General features: G+C 41.8%; 1 protein-coding gene across 1 annotated transcript in view; it reads right to left on the bottom strand.

The window, feature by feature from the left end:
* Window positions 1-26,754, bottom strand: part of LOC129704006 (uncharacterized) — a 234,455-nt gene that overhangs the window by 88,264 nt on the left and 119,437 nt on the right. The window contains exons 15-16 of the mRNA XM_055646803.1: window positions 22,609-22,746; window positions 20,509-20,634 (exon numbers count right to left, since the gene is read on the bottom strand). Of these exons, the coding sequence (XP_055502778.1) occupies window positions 20,509-20,634; window positions 22,609-22,746 (264 nt within the window). The remainder of the gene's footprint in view (window positions 1-20,508; window positions 20,635-22,608; window positions 22,747-26,754) is intronic.

The raw sequence follows: 26,754 nt of genomic DNA on the forward strand, positions 1-26,754 counted from the left end.
CAGGTGGTTGCCGGAGGTTGCAGGTAGTGGAAGCAGGTCGGGAGACTGACAAAAACCTCCGGGAACTGCACGGAAACCTTGGGTGGGGCACAAAGTCTCCAGAGGTTTCAGTTCAAGTTTCCTAAGTGGGACAGGGGCATAATACTGCAATGAACCAAATGACAGGAAGTGAATACTACCAGCAGCCCAAACTCTCACACTTTTAGCTGTAGTAATTAGAGTCATATTTCTCAGTTCCACAGGCTGTTTTGAAGTGGTTTACAATACCCTATGCAGTTGAAGAAGCCTGAATAATATAATGGAATTGATATTCATTCTACTGGGTATTTAGGCACCAATATACCTGTTTAAAACTAGGGACATTTGACTAATGCTTTGTGAAGTATTTTGAATGCCTTTGAGCAGGTCGGTCATCCAAAAATAACAATGGTTAATTTGCAAGGCCTAATTATGCAGGGTGGGAATTTATTGCTGTTATCTTACTTAATAAATACAGAACAATGTAAGAGAATAAGAAGGGAAAAAATGGACCATGATAGCTAAGTGCCAGCATTACAGGAGTATTCGTGGACTGGAATCAGCATATTGTGTCCTGGACAGCTGTGATAGATAGTGCACTCTGGCTTTAGTTACACCCAGCCTCAAGGGTGGTTCTCTGTGCTAGTCTCATCAGTTACTGCTGCAATAAAGAAAGCATTTGGCTTTAAAATGTCACAACACCACAGAAACACTTTTTATAATCGCCATACTCACCAAGACTGGAAGTCAGTCATCACCTGCTCAACATAAAGCCCAGAAGACAATGGCGCTTCCATATTTATTTCAGATTTCAAGTCGCCCTTTGAACCAGCGGCTGCTTCTAGATGTGTTTCTGCTGCAAGTGCAGCAACACCAACGCCGTGTGGGTTTTTTTGTTAACTTTGCACAACAGGCTTGAAATTGCTAAATGTGAATGTGCCGGGAAAAGAAAAAAACCTGGAGATGTTTTTCAAGGCCTTAGCAAGGATCTGTAAGGCTGGGTGCACCTGTATAACCAGATTACTGCTACATTCCTACCGTGCAGTACAAAAGAAACCTATGCATTCTGTCAAAGACCACAATTGCTGAAGGAAGGCAGTCTCGTGATTTGATACAATCCTACTCAATAAGGACCTCTGAAGGAGAGAGCTTCCCAAGCAAAAAGGAGAATTCCAATAGCATCAATGTGCAGCTGCACAAAAGGATAGAACAGACCTTGCCGAAGTGCTCTTATGGTAAATATGCAGCTTAAAACAAAAACATCACTTAATCACACTCAGATCTCTGAGCATCTCTTCTATACATAGTAAATATTATCCATTATTCACAGCAATATTATCTTTATTTTAACATCAGTTTGGATAATGATGCCATTTAATATTGTCCTTTAGGGATAGCACAGGCTTGGCCAATAGGTGGCTGCCGGTACCAACTATGCTGTGATGGCTGATACTGATTCTGTTGGCCTACTGCATGAGGTGGGGGAAATTATGGTTTAAAAACAAAACAAAAACAAAATGTTGCAAGACTCACATAGCCTCTGAAGGTTCGTGATTCAGGCTGCTCGCCTGCCTCTGCTGCACAGACTGGGAGCCTCCCATCCTTGGCTTGTCCCTGTTACAGAAGCTCCAAGCAGGGCCAGCCTCCTTGTTAGCTCCACCAGCAAGAAGCCCTGAGAGGTCTGACTATAGGGCTGCGATGCTGCACTGCAGATGGGAACAGCTGCTTGCATCAGTGACAGCAGTGCTGTGGCGGCCGACTCTGATCTCTGAACTGCTGCCAGCTTCGGGATGCATCAATATTACTAGAGAGCTTCCCGCCTATCGTGGGCTACACAACAATGACATTCTCAGTCACCAACAAAAGAAACCACAACCAAATACTGCAACGAACGCACACACAAAAAACAATGAAAAGATGGCAAAACATAGGTTGAGATGACTCCTCCCTACATACTCATTGCCATCTCTCTAAAGACCTATAATAAGCAGGTCAGGTACATTATCCATCATCTACGCAGTTGTACATTAAACTGCTAAAATCAGGATCAGTTTAATGTTGCTTTCTTTTTAGCAGTGCTATTAATTATACATCAAATATTTGTTTCCAGAAACAGAGAAAAGTGCACATTTTAATTCCACAACCATACATCCCTTTTCGGAATGGAATGTTCCACGAGGGAAGTAGACAGCACTTCACCAGGAGCCAATGCACAGACTGAGAGAACCAAAGCTTTTTCATCTGTTGTATTTAACTCATTGACTGCTGTTGCCAAGGAAACACAATGAGCAAGCGCTGCGTGTGGAATCCCAGATTACTGTTGTGTTTTAAATGGTCATGGTTTGAAATCATGTTCAGGCAAATCTTCCTTTCCCATCAGAAATCAAAAGCTATCATTCACCGATTCCATCACATTGACTTCATGTGTGTGTAATATATTGGAGATAGACACAAAATGCTGGAGTAACTCAGCGGGACAGGCAGCATCTCTGGAGAAAAGGAATAGCTGCCGTTTGGTGTCGACACACACACTTCTTAATATATTGAAGTCAGTTTGGATGTCACTTTGGAGAAGCAATTGCAATAAATCCAAATGTCTCTGGAGTGTCAGAGGTTGAGGGAAAACTTGATAGAAGTATATTAAATTATGGGAGGCCTTATTAAATGATAGGATGGACTGTCAGTGCCCTTTTCCCCCAAGCTGAAAATGTTCAATGCTGGACGACATAGCGTTCAGGTGAGGGTGGGGGGGGCTTACTGAAGAGCAGAGCAAATATTTTACAGAGAGTTGTGGGGACCTGCAACACATTGCCAGGGGTTGTAGTGACAGCAGATACGATAGTTGCGTTTAAGAGACTTTTAGATGGGCACATGGAAGTGCAGGGAGTAGATGGATATGGACCATGTACAGGCTGATGAGATCAGTTTAACTTGGCATGATGTTCAGCACAAAGATAGTGGGCCGAAGGGCCTGTTCCTGTGCTGTACTGTTCCATAAATAGACACAAATTGCTGGATTAACTCAGCGGGACAGGCAGCATCTCTGGAGAGAAAGAGTGGGTGATGTTTCACGTCGAGACCCTTCTTCAGACTTCACCCACTCTTTCTCTCCAGAGATACTGCCTGTCCCGTTGAGTTACTCCTTTGTGTCTATCTTTGGTTCCTTCATACACTGTACTGTTCTATGTTCTACATTAAAATAAGAACAAACCCCGCTTTAATCACTATTATAAACAGTCAATACCAAATAATATCATCTGATGGCCTGTTGGTAATGAGAGAAAGGAAGATTTTCAGATTTGAGTCAGGCTAAAAATGCAATCAGAATACATGATGTTTTGTTTTAGAAGGAACTGCAGATGCTGGAAAATCGAAGGTAGACAAAAATGCTGGAGAAACTCAGCGGGTGTCAGCATCTATGGAGCTAAGGAAATAGGCGACGTTTCGGGTTGAGACCCTTCTTCAGACTAGCTTTTGTCTACCTTCTATCAGAATACATGAAGTAGTTAATTCTACATATATGCGCATGAATGTAATGAATCAAAACTGTTCATGCTATTTGGGTGACATCATGGTTTCATCTTCAGGGAATTTACTTTGCTCTTGATTTTGAACCATATATGCATCATCCTCAAACCAGAGTTATGTATTTAGAAGGAGACCTTGCATTATTGTGAAACACCATTGAGCAAACAGTGCCCTGAAGCAAAACCTCTGCTACCTAGATGACTGTGAAAGCATCCTTCAATTGAAGCAAAGTAGGATCAGACAATTTGTTGTGGTTGCTACCTGGACCATCCGGTATTATTACATTCCAGCCCTTGTTAGAGCTGAGAAGCAGTAAGAAGAAATGCAAGAGGATGAAAAGTAGGAGGAAGGGATGGTGTAAGCAACTTCTATAGCTACTTTCAGGTTAGGCAGTCACTGTTTCCAATCAAAATTATCTGAGAAACCACATACAAAACAAGTCCTATTTTAGCTTCCATCTTTAACTGATCATCTCAAAATCCATCTCAGAATTTCAATTACAGAGACATAATTATGCATTTGCTTTTCCTCAGCAGCTGCCTTCTGTGTAGCCCAGCTATGCCAGAGGCTGAAGCTTGGCTAGAAGTGAAAGGATATTGACTCGCATTGCATTTCCTTTACATCTCACAATCACTTCTGATTTACAGCCTGCGCACAATAGGGCAGGGCACCATATCTGAGTAAGGATGTGCTGGCTCTGGAGAGGGTTCAGAGGTGGTTTACAAGATTGGTCCCAGGAATGAGTAGGTTAACCTATGATGAGCGTTTGTCGGCAATGGGCCTGTACTCGCTGGAGTTTGGAAGAAAGGGACCTCATTGAAACATACATAATAGTGAAAGACTTGGATAGAATGATGTGGAGAGGATGTTTCCACTAGTGGGAGAGTCTAGGACCAGGGGTCATAGCCTCAGAATTAAAGGACATTCCTTTAGGAAGAAGATAAGGAGACATTTCTTTAGTCAGTGGGTGGTGAATCTGTGGAATTATTTGCCATAGAAGGCTGTAGAGGCCATCGGTGGATATTTTTAAGGCAGAGATGTAGATTTTTGATTAGTACGTGTCAGAGGTTACGGGGAGAAGGCAGGGGAATGGGTTTCGGAAGGAAAGATAGATCAACCATGATTGAATGGCGGAGTAGACGATGGACCAAATGGCCTAATTCTACTCCTATCCCTTATGACCTTATGAGTGCAGATGAACATCTCCCATTTACCCAACACCTGACCAATCCTCCCAACCCTCTATCGTAGCCTTAACGCTTTTCTCCTTTCAGATGGCCAAGAATTTCCACCCTATCAAGAATGACTGGCCAAGCAGCGAGGTAGAATGGAAGAAGGTTGTAATCTGATGCATGGTATTGACCAAAGATCCTATAGTGAGCAAGATAGTCCACTCCTGCTAAATCTAATGGGCTGACGTGTAGTACGCAACGGAACAGAACGTGGGCCATTTCTTCGGCCATTTCCGTAATCCTGACCTGACTTTGGTTATCCCTCTTGCAGTGTAATCAACGTTGCGGGGGAACAGTTTGTGTTAATACGTTCTAATTCTGTTAATTTTCTTTTTTTAATGTTTAAAATTTTTTTTTTTTTTTTAATGTTTTTTTGGACTCAAGGCCCAGACAAGGGACACTATTACATAAAAATACATTGCAAACCTCCCCGCAACTTTACCCTGGCGTCCCAGCCGTGCTGATCCGGGCCAGACTTCCCATACGCTGTGGAAGGGCCATAGGCATATTTTTGCTTTTTATTGTAAGGCGGAGAGGCAGAAAGAAAATGAGGAGAAGATTTTTACCAAAGATCTTTGATTTTTACGAGGATGTTTCCGTAAGCGGCTTCCGTCTCCGCACTAGTATCTTTGCTCCGTTATGGGATCTTTGGTGCGGAGACTGAAGCCGGTTACGGGAATGGGGCCGAAGATTACCCATCACTCTGCCCATGACCGCACTACGTCTTTTTCGTCGAGTGGACTATCTTGCTCGCTATAGGATCTTTGGTATTGACACTCACAATCACCATCACAGATGCTCAGAATTTACAAGTCGGTGCTTGGAGAGTTACTGAACTTAGTGCATTGGCAGATGACGTACGGCTAATTTTCAGGAGGAGCATCAACTGTCACTTCACATGGCTTCTTTAATTCCCTTAACCATTTACTTGGACAGCTCTGACAAAGACTGCTGGATGCTTCCTTCGCTTCCTGTTGATGCAGTGATTGTGTTCATGCAAGAATTGTAACAATGGCAGAGTGCAGTTGATCCATTTCATCTTCTTTGGATATTCTCCACTATTCCAGAAACCAGTCCTGAAACAATTTCATTTAACGCACATGACGGCAAGAAATGGTTGAGCGTTTTGGATACAGCAAAGTCTATGGGACTTGACAGTATCTTGGGTCCCAGGGGAATCACCATTGCTTGATTTAATAACAGTTCAATAAGTTCTACTGAAATCTTTCACCCTCCCAAACTGTTGTGTTCAGGCCCAGCCTGATTAACTTCTCCTCATATCACAACTCACAGCCCCGCATCCCTCCTCCTCCCATTCCATCAGCCAGTCAATCTGGAGAATCTTGACACCACGCTCTGCATTGCAAATATATTCCCCCCCCCCCTTAGGAAGACGGACTAGACCCGCAAAAAACTTTCCATTTTAGTTTCCTATGGGTTTTAAAGAATTGTAGTTGAAAAATGTTACATTTTTTTACATATTATGTTTGCAATAAAGGCCTTCATTGCTTGCTGTACCTACACATTAACTTTCAGTAATTTGTGCAGAAGGACCTCCAGGTGCTTCTCAACCCTAAGCAACTAAAGTCTCTTCAATGTTTTATACCCAAGCCTCATACTGTTCCACATTTCATTCTTTCCCATGTCCTCACTCATTTACTTACCTGATGTCCCTTTTAAGTCCCTCTGCACCCTGCTCATAACCCTACACCGTCACTCAGCAAACTAGTGTACATTACACTTGGTCCCCTCAATCAAATCATTGATAAACCCAGCAAAGATCCCTTTGACATCCTAGTAGCAGATCCATGTCAGTAAAACCAAGACTATGATCTTCTTAATAGATAGACTTCGTACTGAATGAGTAATTTGCTACACATGACCAGTCCAACCAAGTTTCTTATCAATGTTGGCCCCAGGATGTTGACAAAGATTTAGCAAGGTTTACACCACTGAAGTATACTACAATGTACAATGTACAATGTACTAACTACTTATGAACCCAAACCTGAACATTATCTAAGTTTTGTTGCATGCAGGTATGGCTGCTACATTCTCTGAGAAGATCTTCGCTTCTGATTATGTTGGAAGATAATTAATAAAGCAACTGAAGATAGTGGAATCAGAATAATGTCCTGTTTAACTCCTGTCCTGATCTCTGGAAGTGGGATGAATAACGAGCAACAACCATCTTTATTTGTGTGAGGTAAGACTCAAGATGTTGGAGCATGTTCTCCCATGCTTCCCATTGCCCTCAGTTTAACCAGAGCTTCCTGGAATCACACTCAATCAAATGCTGCCTGACTATTTAAGGAATCATTCTGGCCTTGCTTCCTGAATTAACGCCCTTTGCCTACATCTCAACCAAAACCACTTGATGTATGGAAGTAAGTGGTTGTTATAAAACAAAAATTGAATACCAATGAACAGGTTTTATTGATGAGTTGGGTATTGCCAATAATACCATCAATGACCAAGGGTGAAGCAGTAGGGCATTACTTAGGTTGGGTTCTCCTGCTATTTGTGCACATGACATACCTGGCAATTTCTCATATGGTTTGATAGACGCTGAGATTGTTAAAAAATAACAGCATCGCAATATAACAGCGAGAGTGACTCCGTAAATAGTAAGGCAGTATTTGACTGAGCGTGACACCAGGAAGCCCTGGTTAAACTGAGGTTAATGGGAAGGCGGCACAGTGGCGCAGTGGTAGAGTTGCTGCTTTACAGTGCCGGGGACCTGGGTTCGATCCCGACTATGGGGCTGTCTGTAGGGAGTTTGGACGTTCTCCCTGTGACCGGGTGGGTTTTCTCCGGGTGCTCTGGTTTCCTTCCACATTCCCAAAGATGTGCAGGTTTGCAGGATTGTGGCTTCTGTAAACTGTTCCTAGTGTGTAGGATGCAAAACCAGGATAATATGGAACTGGTGATCGTTGGTGGGTGCTGAAGACGAGCTGTGTCCATGAACTGTGTAATTGTATCACTAAACTAAACTAAATTAAACAAAGCACAAAACTAAACCAGGCAAAAAGTCTTGCTTTGGAGCATATCTTCATCTCTGTACCCAAGATACTGTCTAGTCCCATAGACTTCACTTTATCCAAAGCTCTCAACCATTTCTTGCTGCCATGTGCGGTAAATGAAATTGTTTAGGGGCTGGTTTCTGTAATGGTGAAGAATATACAAAGAAAATGAAATGGATCAACTGCACTCTGCCATTGTTACAATTCTTGCACAAACACAATCACTGCACCAGCAGGAAGTGAAGGAAGCATCCAGCAGTCTTTGTCAGACCTGTCCAAGTATATTAAGGGCATTAAAGAAGGCATGTGAAGTGATAGTTGATGCTCCTTGTGAAAATTACTTCCTGGTTTCAGCTGCGAGTGTATCTTGGATAATGAGTGAAACTAATCAAGTTAAACTACAGCCAAATTTGTTTCTATCCCAACACTAAAATGATGGGGCAAAATATTGCCCTGTCTGGGATTTGATCTGATAATATGAAGTTTACAATCATTTTTCCTCATTAAGTACTGTTGTCGTTTTTTGTGTTGTTACCTAAATATATACTTGGCAATAAAACGCTTTAATCTATACTAGGCAAAATCCAGTTTGAGATGAAGCTATTGGTTTCCATGAGCGCCGGATGCAGACTTTGTGTGTGATGGTTACGTAACTGCTTATCCTAGTGAGGTGATACTCCAGCGCAAAATAATTGGCAGGATTGTAAATGTTAAGTCAAGTAAATGTTAATTTGTGATCTCACCCATTCACTGATTAAACAGATCAGATCCAGCAGCTCGCAATAGTCGCTAGACTTTAAAATAATTCCATTTTGAAGAAAGCTGTGCCATAATTCCCAAGTATTTCAGTCAAGAGCGTTGTGTTGCAGCTATGGAGGTCTGGCAAAATGAGTTTAAAAAATATACTTTAAAACACATCTATGCAAATAAAATTTCTTGTTGCTGATTTCCGGGATCTCTGCGTGTGTTCATTATCAGTTGTGACCACCTCTGGATATTTTGATGGATAAGACTTTGTGTTAATATTTGAATGTAACAACATACTTCAAATTTCTCAGAGAGCAAGTAATTATTTAATAGTAATAGTGACTTTGCTGATTTGGCATTGGTAAACAGGACTATCAAACATATGTAGAAGAAAAAAAATGAATAATAGAAAAAATGAATCAAATGGCTTAAAAGACAAAGCAAATTCCTAGTTAATTAAATCCATTCAGATCTGTGCAGCATCTTGGATATCATAGTGAATATGGATCCTATTAAATCTGTTTGAATTATTATAGATGCACAAAGCCATGCCAAAGCTCTAACAATAAAAACATTGGAAAGCATGGTGCAATTGGTAGATAATTTGCAGGCTTTTTAAATATATTCCAAAACAGAATTTAGAGGAAGTGAGTCAAGGTTATTGTGCACACAGGCTGTTTGGCTGATGCTGTCACACAGCAGGGGTCAGGGTTTGCCCTGATTACACAAAGGATGTCTATCCTTACTGCAATGTTAACCCTTTAATAACTTCAACTGTGCATTTGGGTTACAATTATTTTTTAGTCTATTCACACAAAAAGACGTTATGAACTGTGTTTTTTTTACAACACATCATTCTTCTCATTAGTGAGCTGTTTTATACATTCATCGAGAAGCTTATTTACATCTGTTTCACCCAAAGGGCTGGATTTTCAAAGCTGTAATAATACAATTTGAATAGAGCTTGGAGATCCTGTGTCAAAGATGTAATACTCTCTCCCCAGCTGTGTACAGACTGTTCATTTTGACACTGATTGCTCTAATTTCCAGAGTGCATTGGAGATGCAATTTTTGTCACTCCTGAATTGACACTTCTGCTGTTCCTCAGGGTGGATGATGGGGAGGAGCAGATGGGTGGCATTAAATCTGGTCTTGCAGTCTTGTGTATTGGTAAAAAGCAGACAATGTTTTTTTTCCCCCACTTATTCCCCTCTAATTTGCACTGAAGGGGTTGATCGGGTTGATCGGATTGATCAGCATATAAAATTGATATGGCAAAAGATAAAAGTCTACACCACCTTTTCATTGTGGGTTTTTTTAATTGAAATAAATTTTACAATAGCATGTCAGATATTCCTGTTCTTGCTTACTTATCACTTCAATTGGAAGAAGTGTATGAGACCAAAAAAATGTTTCAGGAGCAAACGAGCAGGGATTATATACCTACTGCTTGACAGAACTTGCTCATTACAGCCATGCCTGCCTGATGCTGCCTTCATGCAAACACTTTCTGCACTGGATCGCTTGGGAGCGCGGACCTGTGTTCTCAAACCTTGCCTAAGGACATTGATGTTGGACAGTTTTGGCCTCCTTTAACAAGAGCTCACTCACCTCAAACAAGGCACTAAACGATGGAGCTTCAGACAATATGGCTCTGTACCACACTTTGTGACATGTTTATCCACTGAGCAACCAGCTTGCTTCAGAGATTTCCAATTCCATGTTTATATTTTCTGAACTTTTTTTCAGTTATATCTCAGCCCATGTGCGAATAGATGCAGAGGACTCAAACAGATATTTAAATAAGAAGTAGAGTTTGGTATCAAAATCACTGGATGGCTCATGTACACCACCTTTATGTCCAAATGTTGATGCATTTTCTGGCATGGATCAGAATTTGTGGTAACTACAGGGAAATGAGAATCTATGAACCACTGCAGTCCACCTGTGAATAAATATACGCTGCCGTGCTGCTAAGGAGCGAGTTCCATCATTTGAACCCTGCAACGATGAAGAGCTAGTGATATATTTCCAAGTGAAGTGCTTACTAGCTGATTAAGTTAGACAAAGGCTCACTGATAAATACCATCTTTGCACTACTGCTTCAATATCATCAAGAGCTTCATTCATAAAGCAGTTAATGTGACTGAGAATGTGCCAGCTGCTACATGGATAACATCTCGTGCCAAAGAAAGACAGACCAGGAAATCAAAAACATTAATAATAACTCCAAGAAGCAGAAATGTGGTTAAGGAAAGAAAAATGTATTTTTGCTACTTCAAGAATAGTCTATCCAACTTGTAAGACTAATGCAGAAGGACTCTAATTGAACACAGGGTACAAATAGTGGACCTAGCCCAATATTTGACAGTTAAAGGCTGCTTATGACTCAACTTCTACGGATATACATTGTTCATACAGTGTGCACAATGCCAATGGGTGACCAATTAGTTTCCATCAAGGTCTCTTTCAAAGGCATAATGATGTTGCTCACACCAAGGTGCATACATCATAGCTGTTGAATGGGAATTATAGAAGTTCCACAAATACCTACATGGTCAGAACTTTACTAAAGTTTTCACTAATTTCCATTCGTGTTTCTACTAGTGGGAAAGTCTAGGACCAGAGGTTTATAGCCTCAGAATAAAACGACATATCTTTAAAAAGGAGATGAGGGGGAATTTCTTTAGTCAGAGGGTGGGGAATCTGTGGAATTCATTGCCACAGACGGCTGTGTCGGCCAAGTCAATGAATATTTTTAAGACGGAGATAGACAGATTCTTGATTAGTAAGGGTGTCAAGGGTTATGGGGCGAAGGTAGGAGAATGGGGTTGAGAGGAAAAGATAGATCAACCATGATTGAATGGTGGAGTAGACTTAATGGCCCGAATGGCCTAGTTCTGCTTACAGAAGTTATGAACATGAATATTCATGGATCTCAGGCCTCAGGGGGGTATTTTTGGTGAATTCACAGGGTTACTTCCCAAGACCTCAGCTCGAGATTGTCATTACCATTGTTTGGGTATGACTATAATCAGCGGTCCAAGAGTGGGTGGGCAGTAGAATGTGGACGCAGTGAGTTGACTTCCAATTGAGGCACTTTCACGTGAGTCGATATTATCCAAGTGAGATTATGTCACAGCTGGAATGCAGGGATAGTACTCCTGTAACAATCCAAATGTTTGCTATCATTAGTGATGTGGCCTCCATCCCCTATGTGGTGTGCAAACACCTCCAGCCTGGAGCAGGAGAAGAATGAGGAGGTGACATGCCACTGCTGTATGACAGAAATATATTTTATTCATTCAGTTTTTCATGGAGATACTTTAGGTTTATGGTCAGGATTGCAGCACCTACACACTCCATTGTGTAGGTACTGCAAACAGCTCTTATGGATGCATAGAAATGAGAAACTGCAAATGTTGGTTCACAAAAAAGGACACAAAGTGCAGGAGTAACTCAGCAAGTCAGGCAGCATCTCTGGAGAACATAGGTGATGCTTTGGGTCAGGACCCGCCTTCTTCTTCCCTAAACATTACCTACCCACGTTCTCCAGACATGCTGCCTGGCCCGCTGAGTCACACCAACACGTTGGGTCCTATGGCTATATCTACAGCTCAAACAACAAACAACAAGCTAGTAATACTGATTGCTGCATGAAGTCTTCTACAGTTGTCTGTCAACAATTCCAACTACACAAAAAAACTTGTGGAGACCAATTTGAAAAAGGTGATCCTGCACAAAACTTTATACAAGATATCTGGTTAGTGGGACACATGATGGATGACACAGAACAGATCATACTTGTGCTGCAACGGATTGATGGTCATGTGTTAACCTAACGCATCAACTATACCACCGACCAATGGTCATCAGCCCAGCCGAATGAGTATGCGTTGGAAACAAAAGTTTCATCACCTTCTAATGCACTCAATGTGGAAAGAGAACGTACCTTGAGATGAGGTGCTACCATCTGCTGGTGATGCTCAAGAACTATCTGAGCTATGTCATTCTCACTGAGTGAGTGAATTGGCAGGCATCATAAAACTTGTGAATAAAGAAAGTACTTATTATGAGCAGAATAACTCTTATTAAGTAATGATGAATAACAATCCAAAGTGGTCCTGGGTCTAGAGATGTTGGTTTTATAGTTTTGTTTTAGAGTTTTGTTAACAATATTTATGACTTTTTTGACTATTGTTTGCATTTGTCGTGGTGTCACACAGAACAGAAACAGACCCTACGGGTCCACATGTCCAAACTGCTCCCACTGACCAGCATTGGATCTGTGGCCTTCTATGCACCGGCCTTCGTGCTCATGTAGATACTTCTTCAACATGAGAGCACATGCTCTACGAAAGACTCAGGCAGTACATTCTGGATTCCAACCACCTCTGGATGAAAATGTTCTTCCTTAGATGACCCCTTAAATGTAATTTTAGATACATCTGCTGAGGGAAAAATATCCTCCTATCTGCCCTACGTCACTCATAATTTGGTATAAATTTATCGTCCCCCCCCCCCCCCCCCCCCCCCCCCTCAGCTTCTTCAGGGTAAATAAACTATCCAGTATCTCCTCAGAACTGAAACACTTCATCCTTGGCAACATGTTGGTGAATCTTTTCTTCATTCTCTACAATGCAATCACATCCTTCCTGCAGTGTTGTGACCAGAACTGTACACAATACTCATCACATTTTGCTCCAGATTCCAGCATTTGCAGTTTCTTCGGTCTCCACAATACTCCAGCTGTAGCCTGACCAACACTTTGTAAAAAATGACCATAATCTTCATGCTCCTATATTCTATCTATGCCGCCAGGGTAGACAAGGTGGCACTGCCTACCCTGACTAAAATTATAAAATGGTAATAACTAAATATAAATAATAAAGGCATGGGAGAATTATGCCTATCTAAAAGATCGATCTCTTAAGTAGGCATAATTCTCCGATCCTTTCAACCGCAGCGCTTGTAACCCTTGAAGGTCTGTGCAGCCCAAGTGCCGTCAGCGCTACTTCGAGCTGTCAATTTCAAGGGAGCTGAAGGCAGCACAAATTCTGCCTTTGCAGCACTGCGCAGGCACAGCAGCCTACTTACTGTGCATGCTCAGCGCTGGTTTCTTGGCGGGGTTTTCAAATATGGATTGTCAATATTTTAAGTGTATCTTAGGAAACAAAGAGAGAAGAATGGAGTTCGTGTACCAATAATGTGGTAAGTACATTTTGTGTTTATGTTTTTAAATACCGTATTTCTTGGGGTGTGGGGTGGGGGGAGAGCTCCTTTCACAGCGCTTGGGGAGTCTGACCTGGGGTAAAGTTGCGGGGAGGGCACGAATGTTGTGAAGGAGGGGGTCGGGAGCATGACACTTGCGATGCTCCTTGCACGGAGGCGTGCAATGCCACTGCATTGAGGCCGGGGGGAGAAGCAGCTCGGGTGGCTGTGAGCGGGTGCCACCTCAGCGCCTTCTGGCTGCCCCCGCTCACCTCTGGCAGCTCTCCATCTAAAAACCTCTCTCCTGCCGCTCGCTGGCCTCACTCATGTCAGGTTGAGGTTGATGGAATTTGGCCTCCTTCGGCTGTGGGAATTTAAGGATTTGCAGGAAGCGGCTAACATGAGCGTGCGGCAGGTGAGAGGTGTTCAGACGGAGAGCACTGCCAGAGGTGAACGGGCCAGCAGAAGGCGCTGAAGTGGCGGCCTGTTCTGCTGTCGGTTCCCGGCTTCCGCTCGCAGCTCCCCGAGCTGCTTCTATCCCCGGCTACAGTGCGGTGGCTTTGCGCCCGGAGTGCTGCGGCAGCAGTGAGTGAGTTACTGGCATTATCCCCGACCCCCTCCTTCTCAACACTCCTGCTCTCCCCACAACTTCACCCCTGGCACAGATTCTCCACACGCTGTGAAAGGAACTCTACCCCCAATTGGTCCCTTGAACAAGTGTTGTCATTCAATAAGATGACAACTGATTCAGCGTTTCCCTGTACTACCATTTTTCCCACCATCTCGCCACCTGCCTTCACCCTTTACCCCCTCACTCATTCAGTAATTCAGAATAAAGGAGACTTGGAAGCCTTAGGTAAATTGAATTGTTACTGTCTTTATTTTTATTTTTTATTTTTACGGAGATAACAATCTGCGCATGCGCGGTTTAATTTATTTTTTAAAGCTGACTGACTGCCTACCCTGAGTAATTACTCATGGCACGTGCCTGAATTAAAGTAAGTATCCAATATGCCTCCTTCATTATCTACCTTTGCTCGCACCTTCAGACGTTGCCGTCCTGTCCTGGCGCATTGCAGTCATCGAGATGCACGCTGCCACTCAATCATTTTGACCAGCAACTGTGCAGAATTTATCTAAAACCTCGAGCTCAAATACAGAGACAGGCACTTAAGTTTAACTCTTCCATTTGGACTACGGATGTTTTTAAGGTGGAGATTGTTAGATTCTTGATTAGTGCGGGTGTCAAGGGTTATGGGGAGAAGGCAGGAGAATGAGGTTGAGAGGAAAAGATAGATCAGCCATGATTGAGTGGCAGAGTAAACTTGATGGGCCGAATGGTCTAATTCTGCTCCTATAACATATGAATTTATGACCTTGTGACTTAATTACTTCAAATGTTGTTGTTGCTTAGGAATTTCTCATTAATTTTTCAGTCTTTAATGAAGTTTATTTCCCTTTTTACTGACAATCCATCATTGAATTCTCCCATTCTAATTTATATTTTGTTCTCCTCTTTATCTTTCAAAGATTGATGGGTTAAGATGATCCATAGTTACTTGACCTGTTCACTCAGATGACCAGTTCTCTCACTATAATGGTATTATCTTGCACTTCCAATTTCACCAAGTTTAAAAGTCAAACTGTGCAAGAATAAGTCTAGTTAACAAGGAATGTGGTTGGATGTCCAGCCACAGCAGATTTTGGCCTATTGTACCTTTTTCTTTTAACAGTGTGAAGAAATAGAAAGCAAAACATCCCAAGTTGATTTAGATTCCTAAGATGGATCTTAAAGGTAATAAGATTCATCCACTGCTTCTGGTTCAAAGTGTTTTCAATTTAGTAATAAATTACCGGTAGTTCACTTTTTTAATACGTCAATTTCTGAAAATCACCTTTCGATTTACTGCACAATTTAAACAATAACAAAGCATACCTTTTTCCACACGCAATGATCTTATGCTGTCCACATAAATGTGGATCTTGACAATCTCTTGCCTTAATTTTTCCAGTCAGCTGATTCTGCCCTTCTCAGAATGTTGAAATGGACCTAAATTAAGTCATAGTCCATATAGTCATAAGAATCATATCGTGTGGAAACAGGCCCATGATCCCACCTCGTCCATGCTGACCCATCTAAGCTAGTCCATTTGCCCATGCTTGGCCCATATCCCTCTAAACATTCCCTATCCTAGTCATAAACAACATTTGTTTTTGCTTCTTTGCCATTCCACAGTCTCTATCAGGGTTGACCACCGCCCACATTTCCCTTCCGTTATTATCAAAGGGTTGGCAATTAATCCAGCTCCTCCCTTAGAGATCTAATGACAGTCAAATATCTTGAACAATAGTTTGTGGCTGTCTTACCAGCTATTAACAACTCACCAAACCTTCTGCTCAAAGTGAACAGCAGCCCAATATAGAAACATAGAAAATAAGTGCAGGAGTAGGCCATTCGGCCCTTTAAGCCTGCACCGCCATTCAATATGATCATGGCTAATCATCCAACTCAGGATCCTGTACCTGCCTTCTCTCCATACCCCCTTATCCCCTTAGCACAAGGGCCACATCTAACTCCCTCTTAAATATAGCCAATGAACTGGCCTCAACTACCTTCTGTGGCAGAGAATTCCAGAGATTCACCACTCTCTGTGTGAAAAATGTTTTTCTCATCTCGGTCCTAAAAGAGTTCCCCCTTATCCTTAAACTGTGACACCTTGTTCTGGACTTCCCCAACATCGGGAACAATCTTCCTGCATCTAGCCTGGAATAATTTTGTAAATTTCTATAAGATCCCCCATCAATCTTCTAAATTCTAGCGAGTACAAGCCAAGTCTATCCAGTCTTTCTTCATATGAAAGTCCTGGCATCCCAGGAATCAGTCTGGTGAACCTTCTCTGTACTCCCTCTATGGCAAGAATGTATTTCCTCAGATTAGGAGACCAAAACTGTACGCAATACTCCAGGTGTGGTCTCACCAAGACCCTGTACACTTACCAACTGCTCTTGAAACCCCTGCATCCCACCACAGTCCCCATTCCCCCGCCACCTCTCTTGTCAATGCATTGCTGGCAACCGTCTCTTTTCCAGTGGCGATCCAATCCACAACCCTTCTCCATTATCCCATCATTTCTCTTCCTCGAAGCCCAGACATACTCCCTGCCAAGCTGGATTTCCGTCACCAATTCTGCATGAGACAAAACAATCACTGGTCCATTGCACAAAGATCTTTTAATGCACCGCTGCAGGCCCAACAACCATAACATCAAACCTCCTAACATTGCAGAATTGTTGGGAAAAGGGTGGAGAGTGGCACAGATTGGATAGTTCCTCAAAGAACTGTCACAAGCGCAATGGGCCAAATGACCTCCTTCTGCGTTTATCCCGTTGATAGTTTTCTTTGGTTTGACGTAATAAATTATAATAATAATAATCTTATTTATATAGCACATTTTCAGTCAACTTGCATTGACCCCAAAGTGCTTCACATAATTACATTACATTACACACAGGCAAAGGTGGGTGAAGTGTCTTGCCCCAAGGACACAACGACAGTATGCACTCCAAGCGGGATTCGAACCGGCTACCTTCCGGTCGCCAGCCGAACACTTAGCCCATTGTGCCATCTGTCGTCCATTATGGCACTGGTCGAGGAAAAGCTTCATCCATATTACAAGCATCCCATTCCTTTATTTCAGTCCATTAACTAAGTAGCCGTTAATGTCTAAAAAACAGCAAAGAAATTGAAATTCAAGATTTCTTCAGCACCGTGACCGAGAACAACCGAGACCAGTCATACATATCTGGTCAAATTCATGTGATAACAGAATTTAACCACTAGAGTGCGCTTCCAGCACAAGAAAGAACAAGAGGTTCCGACTGAAATCTGTGGCATCAGTTTTTTAAGGCACAACGAGATCTCTTTGGTGATTGCGGTGGAACCGCAACACTCACACTTCCATAAACAAACCATATTCATAGTAGAGAGAGCACGTGCACCTATCGTGAGCAACATGCTGAACGGTGGATCATGAGGTCAGAGTGTTACACTCTGAGTTTCTCCAGCATTTTTGTGTACCAGAGTGTTACACTGACGTGTTTGGTTTTAGAACATTGAGCAGTACAACAAAAGAATAGGTCCACAATGTTCTGTCGAATATGGTGCCAAGTGGAACTAATCCCTCTGCCCTCAGATATCCCTTCCATTCCCTGCATATCCACGTGCCTATATAAAACGCCTTTTAATTTAATAGCTGCCTCCGCTGGTAGCATGTGTCAGGCACTCACCAATCTGTGCAAAATCATGCCCTACACATCTCCTTTAAACTTTGCCCCTCTCACCTTAAAACTATACCCTCCAGTCTCTGACATTTCCACCTGGGGCAAAAGGGCTGACTGTCTCCCCCATCTATGCCATTCTACTCTGCTGTTGACACATTCCTCCAGGCTCCCACAGTCGAACAAGCATTCAATGATATGATGGAGTATGCCCTGTCCTCCACACATTTATGCCATGGAAATGGATCTTCAACTATTTACGGGTTCGTTGCTGAGTTATTTCTGGCTACATTCTACAGTATATCATTTCAGACATTTTTAAGTTTGAGTCATCTCCAAAGTGAATACTAAAGTACTAAATAACTTAAAGGCCTGACATGAATGACCTGGTCGGACTTCCTTGAGATAATGAACGTGACCAGGACAATGAAAACTGAGGACATCTAGAAAAAGTCAAGGCGTTAAGGGGAGAACAGGTACCGGCAAAGTACCTTAAGAGAGCAGAGTTTTTGTCGAGGAGAATGGAAGGGCTGCAAGACTGCTACACACTGGTATCCAGAACCCTGATGATAGCAGTCTATGTTTCCATGCAGCCAGTTGAGAACGTAAGTAAAGAATCTAAACTCCCATTGTTCAAACGTCGGCTTGGCATGGTGTGACATTAGGAGTAGGAATGTTAACGGGTGTGACACGAGGAGTTGGGATGTCCGTTCATGGTTGGTGCACAGGCGTGTTGATGAGGGGGTGCTACCAATTCCAATTGGGAAAGGATGGCCTCCAAATCAATTTGTTGCTGGCCTCCTTCATGCTTCTTAAATGTACAACACAGGCTTCTACAGTGCACCAGGAATATCAGAAGCCCACTGACCCCTTCTCTGTAGCCTAGTTTATCCAAGCCTTTCATGGAACTAATGTGCAAACCCACCCTCTGGCAAACTAACACCTTCAGCTCTGACTCGTGGACCTTGTACCACATCACATCAAAACCTTTTAATCACACTATGGGTGCAGAGGCAAGTGCCTGAATTAGAGAAACCAACAGTAAAAATGAAGTGAAAGGGACTGACTCTTCATCGGCATGTCCTTCAGGCTCATCCTCCACTGTATGATTTTTGCTCTCATAAAAATAAAATGGGTACAGCATGGAAGGAGGCCACTCAGGCCAGGATTGAGGGGTATTAGCTACAGATTCAGATGCATTGGACAGACATTGATTGTTTTCTCTGCAACGCCAGAGGTTGCAGGGAGGCCTGATAGAACTATATCAAATGATGAGAGGCATAAATAAGATGTACAGTCAGAATCTTTTTCCCAGGATGGAAAAAAATAAAATACCAGAGGACATAGCTTTACGGTGAGAGGGGCAAAGTTTACAGTAGATATACGGGGCGAGTTGACTCAATGGAGGGGATGGATGATGTACAGCATTGGACAGACATTTGTTTACTCTGCACGATAGAGTTGCAGGGAGACCTGATAGAACTATATCAAATGTGAGAGGCATTATGTACAGTCAGACTTTTGGGATAAAAATATAAAATATGAGGACATAGAACGGTGAGAGGGGAAAGTTCATAGATATACGGGGCAGTTGTTGGTGGCGAGTTTGCATGTGTGTCGGGGATGCACAAAGTTACACATTGTAGGGCAAACACAATAGTGGCATTTAAGAGACTTTGGGATAGTCATATGAATATGAAAGAAATAGAAAGATATGGATTATAGGCAGGTGTTGGTGTTTGCATCGTGTTCAGCAAAGACATTGTGGGCCAAAGGGCGTGTTCTTGTGCTGTGCTGTTCTATGTTCTATCATCTTTGGTGAGAGGAACGGAGTTAACATTTCAGTTCAATAACCTTTAACTACAACTACAACAGGAGGTTCTGGTGAAAGGTCATGTAACTAAAATGTTGATTCCGTTTCACCCTCGACAGATATCGCCTAACCCCCCTGAGTATTTCCTGCATTTTCTGTTTTTATTTAATTTCCTCCATCCTGCAGATCCATCCAAATTGTTCCTTTTGCTTCGCGTTGTGCCCAACATTTTCACACGAGAGAGCTGCTTTAAGTATGCAGGCTTCCTTTAATTGCGACACACTAGTTTTGAGTCATGCTAAACACGTGTTGACATACACAGCCAATGCACAGCATGGGATGTGGTGACTGTACCTTGTTAATATGAAAGTGCACGGGCAGCTTCAATTTGGCCTCCCGTGTGCACGTAATGGGTGTGTGTTAATTGTGTATCATAATGCCCAAATGTATTTTTGGACATTGTCCAATTTAAATCCCCAAGTGTTTTCTCAGTTGTGAAGTTCAAAACATACATGTCAGTCAGTCAGTAACACTCAACACTAAAATACAGCAAACCAAAACCTATTATAATCTTCTATTAATTCCGCTTTGCTGTAAAGATAGAAAACAATGCAGTCTCAGGATAATAAGAACATAAACATTATTTTCCACCACATACCTCAGAGGCTCTTGAAGACCTGTTGCATCAGTCTGTGGTTTGTTGAAGCCTTCAGGTGAAATAGGAGGTGATTCAGATGCAAAACGAGAATCTATTGGCTTTTGCAAATCACGAGACACGGACGCACTGCAAAATGTGAAACATAAGACGCCAGCTCAGAAGGTATTCTCTCTTTTGAATTTGTTACATTAAACTAACAGAGCGGATGTTATTGCAAATCATTTTAATATTTATCGTACAGCAAAAAGAGTAATTAATGTACACACATCTAGCCCAGGTTGTTAAGAAAGAATGCTTTCAAATTTCAGATATCTATTCACATATTTTTTCAGATATTTACAAAACTCATATCCATTTTCCTATCATCTCGATTATTACAAAGTATTGTTGGGCAGCATCAGTTACCTCTAAGCTCGGTTGGTTTCATTATAATTTTACACAAATCTAAATAATTTTGAATGGTAAGAATCTAAAGCGAAGAAAGAAACTGAAACTTAAGTTTAATAATTTATAATCTTTATAATTATCACATGGGATTTTTAGTTATGCATAGGATGGGGGGGTTCACTTATTGGTTTCGTGTTGTAGAGCAACAAGATCAGTGGGGTGGTGGGGGGGCACCCAAGGGGGGGGGCACCCAAATATGATGGCGATATTAACCAAAAGTATTACACAAGTTTGAGTACTTTGTATTGAATACCGTTGTCCTACAATATCCAAAATGTATGTTTCCACAGGTTACCCATATCACATTGAGATTTAACAAATGTGGGACCGAGAATGCATAGGATGGTGGGTTCACTTATTGGTTTCGTGTTGTAGAGCAACAAGATCAGTGGGGTGGTGGGGGGGCACCCAAGGGGGGGGGCACCCAAATATGATGGCGATATTAACCAAACATATTACACATAGTTTGATTTTGAGTTCCAATGAAAATGTGCATTGGTCACTTTTGGCTTGGTCAAGAAGAAGGATAGAAAAATAACAAAAATAAGAAAATTATGCAACAGTAAGTACAAAGCTAAGGTAAAAGGACATGAACCTGAATAGCCCATCCTCAACAATTTGGTTAACCTTCACAAGCTTCAATATTGTAGCCTTCAGCTTCAGGTAATGACACCAGTTCATTCTGGAATTCTATAAAATATGGTCATGATACAGCTCTCGGAGACTTTGGTTAAGCTGCATTCGGAGTGTTGCAAGCAGGTCTGGTCACCCCATCACTGGATGGATGTTGAGGCTTTGGAGAGGTTTGCCAGAATGCTGCCTGGATTAGAGGGTTTCAGCTGCAGGGAGAGGATGGAAAAACTTGGATGGTTTTCTCTGGAATGTTGGAGGGTGAGGAGAAACTTTTAGAGGTGGATGAAATTATGAGAGCCATCGATAGGGTAGACAGTCAGAACCATTCTCCCAGGGTGGAAATGTCCAAGACATAGCCATAACGCGAGAGGGGGAAAGTTTAATGGAGATGTGCGTGCAGGGCACGTTTCTTTCCCCCCCACACAGAGTGGTGGGGACCTGGAACGCATTGGACATAGATAAGATGATGCTTTTAAGATGCTTTTAGATTTTCACATGGAAATGCAAAGAATTGAGGATTATGGGTCATGTGGAGACAGATGAGATCAGTTTAACTTGGCATCATGTTCAGCACAAACATTGTGGGCCAAAGGGCCCATTCTTATGCTGTACTGGTCCATGTTCTATGATTAAAGATAGCGGAGTCAGGGGATATGGAGAGAAGGCAGGAACGGGGTAGTGATTGGGGATGATCAGCCATGATCACATTGAATGATTGTGCTGGCTCGAAGGGGCGAATGGCCTACTCCTGCACCTATTGTCTATTGATTGTTTCCCATCTTAATAATTAATATAAGCTTGAGGATAGATTTTGAACTTTATTTGGAGCGCAAATGACTTTTAGAAAGAGCAGAAAGTATAATCAGGTCATTAAATAACAATATAACCTTAAACAGGCAGTCTCCATGCTAGAAGCATATCCTTCTCATTTTTTTTGTCCTGTCTGATCCTCAGTGATGCTTAGAACTTCAAAAACCATAATTAACCTAATTTTCTTTTAGAAAGTCTTGCACTACATACCTCACATGTTGTTCATGCAGACTAGTTATGTCAATGGATGGCTCGACTTCATCATCTGATTGTAGAGGTGAAAGTGAAGGAGGTGTTGAAGCAAGAGGAGCAACTACTGTCCCTTCACATTCAGTCGGCACAGAAACGCTGGAGAAAAATAATTATAATCAACATTTCTTTGTATATGTTAAGTTAAACTGGCAGCATCTCTTTTTGTTAGGTTAAAGCTTTTGCCAATTTAACATCAATGTTAAAACTGCAATATTAGAACACATTTGTGATTTTAAATCACTCCTTACTTCCTGAAGTTTATAAACACTGCCTCTGTTTAGTTTAAAGCTTATGTAAAATCTGAACAAGCATATCATGCTCCTGGGATATTGACTCCTTTGTGGTCTATACTCTCTGTATTTAGTGATTAAACGAATGGTCCTTACAAGGGACTATCAGTAGCTGATGGTGCCCACATATATATCAGCTTTTATTTCTACTACATTTCTCTTTGCGGAGCAAGACAGCTGTTCCCCACTAGATGATAAATGCGCACATCACACACTGTGGTGCATAGCGGTGCCACGATAGAGTTGCTGCCTTACAGCACCAGCGACCTGGGTTCAATTCTGACTACGAGCGCTGGCTGTACGGAGTTTGTACATTCTCCCTATGATCGCATGAGTTTTATCCAGGTGCTCTGATTTCCTCCCACATTTTAAAGACTTGCCGGTTTGTTAGTTAGTTAGCCTGTTAATTGTCCCCAGTGTGTAAGCTAGAACTGTTGTATGGGTGATCATTGGTCAGCAAGGACTTGGAGGGCCAAAGGGCCTGTTTCCATGCTGCATCTCTAAAACTAAAAATTAAATCCTCTGCATCAACCACTAAGAACACTCTCCCAATGCAATGCCATAAGTCCACCTTGATCTCCCTACCTTCTCAACCAGCAGCTGAATCAGACAACCTTCATCTTCTCCATCTCAGTCTTTAGCTGACACACAATCTCCAGTGATGAAAGTAATTTAAGATTCCTATCAATATGGCTCTATCAGTAACATTGCCAATTTAACCTGTTTAAACTGATTGCTTGGGTCACTTTTGTACTGGTATGCATACTGACCTACACTAGTTTACTTTCACCTCTGCCATAACCGATCTCTAATAAAACATAGACACCAAGCCATTTTATAGGTTGTTTCAGGCACAGTAGTGTCCAGGTCGTTGTTTGTTATCATGTGGAGTATGATCCCAGTATGGCACGGATACCTCTTGTTAATGAGCAATTGATCTTTATATTTAATTGCTTCTAAACTGCGTGGATCAATAGGAACATTGACGTTTTGCTTGAAATTTGCAACACTGAACTGACACAGTGGAATCTTCATTCAGTAAATCTGGCCAAACGAGAACATTGAAAACAACTACATTCATATTCACTGTCTAAAGTGTAATTATGGCTAGAAATTAATGCCCAGTTGCAGCACCAATTATGCCCTACGGTCAATTGAATGAATACGGGAAGAGAACAACAAACCAATTCAACAATATAACCACGGAGAATACATGTCTAAACAATAGCAACTGGTGAGTCAGCACTGGACTCAATCACTTGGCAATTACATTCATTCAAATCCCTTTGCAGATCCTAGAAATTACTTCCATACTTGCAGTTAGTTTCTATGTACACTATTAGAGTCATAGAGTGATACAGTGTGGAAACAGGCCCTTCGGGCCCAACTTGCCCACACTGGCCAACATGTCCCAGCTACACCAGTCCCACCTGCCCTTGCATCTACTTCTAGCAGCTGCCCTCTTTATTCCAGAACCTTCAGTGATCACTATAATATCCTGCATTTCAACATTTGAGACAGACCTTCATTTATAGCACAATTAAATATTTTTTACAATAAGGCCCAAGTCCGCTCCACCAAATCCAGAAATCCTTTCAATCATCACACTATCCCTTTGCCTGCATATTTTCACCCACAAGGTTCACCTATTCCTCTGTTCCTTGCAGTTGCTTGTGGTCACACGCTCTTCACACAATGGAGTGTCATGGCATAGAGATCTGTTCAGGTACAAGAGTTAAAACGCATCGAAAACCCAATCCAACCAGGGCCAGTCCAAACCTGGCCCAACTCAAGGAATTGTAATTTGCTTGAGACCCATCACAGCACTAATGCAATACGTATATAATTGGAACTTTTTGCATATCTTTCATTCATTGTTCTTTATCTCGCTACATCATTGTCTATATCTCTCATTTCCATTATCCCTAACCAGTCTGAAGGTCTCAACCCGAAACGTCACCCATTCCTTCTCTCCAGAGATCCTGCCGCAGAGTTACTCCAGCTTTTTGTGTCTATCTTCAGTTTAAATCAGTATCTGCAGTTCTTTCCTACACTTATAATCAGGTTCTATTGGGCTCTTGGCAACTTCTGAACTTTGGTACATTTATTTATAATAAGTCAGCCTGGCTTTATCTACAAGGAGCTGCAAATGTGGGTTTACCAAGGGAGGCTTGGTTAAATGTGGCAGTAACTCAGCAGGTCAGGCAGCATCCCTGGAGAATATCACTAGGTGACGTTTTGTGTCAGGATCTTTCTTCGTACTGAAACATCTGAAGAACGGTCCCGACCCAAATCATCAGCTACCGTGTCCTACAGGGATGTTTACCTGATCTGCAGTTACTCCAGCATTTTGTGTCTTTCCTTGGTCTACCCAGAGATTGGCTGACTTTTGATTTTTTTAGATCTGGATTAAGTTCAATTTAGTTTGATTCGCCAGGCTCCAGAAGGTGGTTGCTTGATGAATTTTGTGGGAAATCAAATTTTCCTAGGTTAGGAAAGTTCTGCATTCTGTTTAGATATGTTACACAAGTCTAATGGCATCCCATCAGCACTTCAAAACATCATTACAAAGAAAATTGCTACAAAAAGTCTCAATTGTTATCGTGCATTCTGAGAAGTCCTTTGCTCCCATGGCCACAATATTGTGTTGAAATGTATGTCACAGCCAAACCATTCACAGACTCCAAGGTAATAAAAGATTTGTTTAATAAACGGTTCATTACCTCGAGTTTGCCCTCTTTTCCAGGAACCAGATTGAAAGTGCCAGATTTACCAGGCATTATGTATTTGAATTTGCCAGAGGTTTTGTATCCATGTTTGATTATAGTCTACGAATTAATCTCTTCAATGTAAAACAGAACATAATAAAACTAAGAACTGGTGAAAGGTTTGAAATATCAAGTCTCTTTATTTCTTCACTGTTGCTACTTGATTTAGTTTAGTTTAGTTTAGTTTAGAGATACAGCGTGGAAACAGGGCTTTGGCCCACCGAGTCCACACCAACCAATGACCACCCACACACTACTCACGCACTGGGGGCAATTTTACACAGACCAATTAATCTAAAAACTTGTACATTTTAGGAATGTGGGTGGAAACTGGAGAAAACCCACATTGTCACAGGGGGAACATACAAACTCCATACAGACATCACCCGTAGTCAGGATCAAACCTGGGTTTCTGGTGCTGTAAGACAGCAACTCTACTGCTGTGCCACTGGACTGCCCTGATCTAATAATTTCCATTGCTTTGAGATTTCCGAAATTCATTGTACTTTGCACTATGTAGGTCAAAGTTATTTGGCTAATCACAGAACAATAATATTCTTGGGCTCTTATTTATCTATTGCAATAGTCTGATGATTACTCAATGTCCAAAGTAATATCAGCAGATTGCATCTTAGGGTGTGAAAATGCATTACCCATTTACAGTATATACATCAGAACAGAACATCTTAAGTAACAGGTGCTGCAGAAGGAGTCTACTTCAAAATGTTTAATTTAGGCTGGAGTACTTTGCTTTATATTAGATCACTGTCAATCTGCTGTCTACTATTGAAGAGGCCTCACTTTCAAAAGGATAAATTTGGCAGTTTCTGTGCTGCATCGCTCTATGGCACTATGTAATACAGGAATAAAAAGGAATACATTTCGGCAGATATGGGTATTTCAATGCTTTCGGACACTTGACATTCCAGTCACTGTGTTAACACGATGTGTTAGGTGTGTTAATAAGTCAACGTCACAATATTTAATAATGCAAGTTGATTTGGGCAAAGATCTTGCTAAATAACAATTGTCTTGAATGCTCTGCA

This window comes from Leucoraja erinacea, chromosome 15 (genome assembly GCF_028641065.1).
Source record: "Leucoraja erinacea ecotype New England chromosome 15, Leri_hhj_1, whole genome shotgun sequence".
NCBI lineage: Eukaryota > Metazoa > Chordata > Chondrichthyes > Rajiformes > Rajidae > Leucoraja > Leucoraja erinaceus.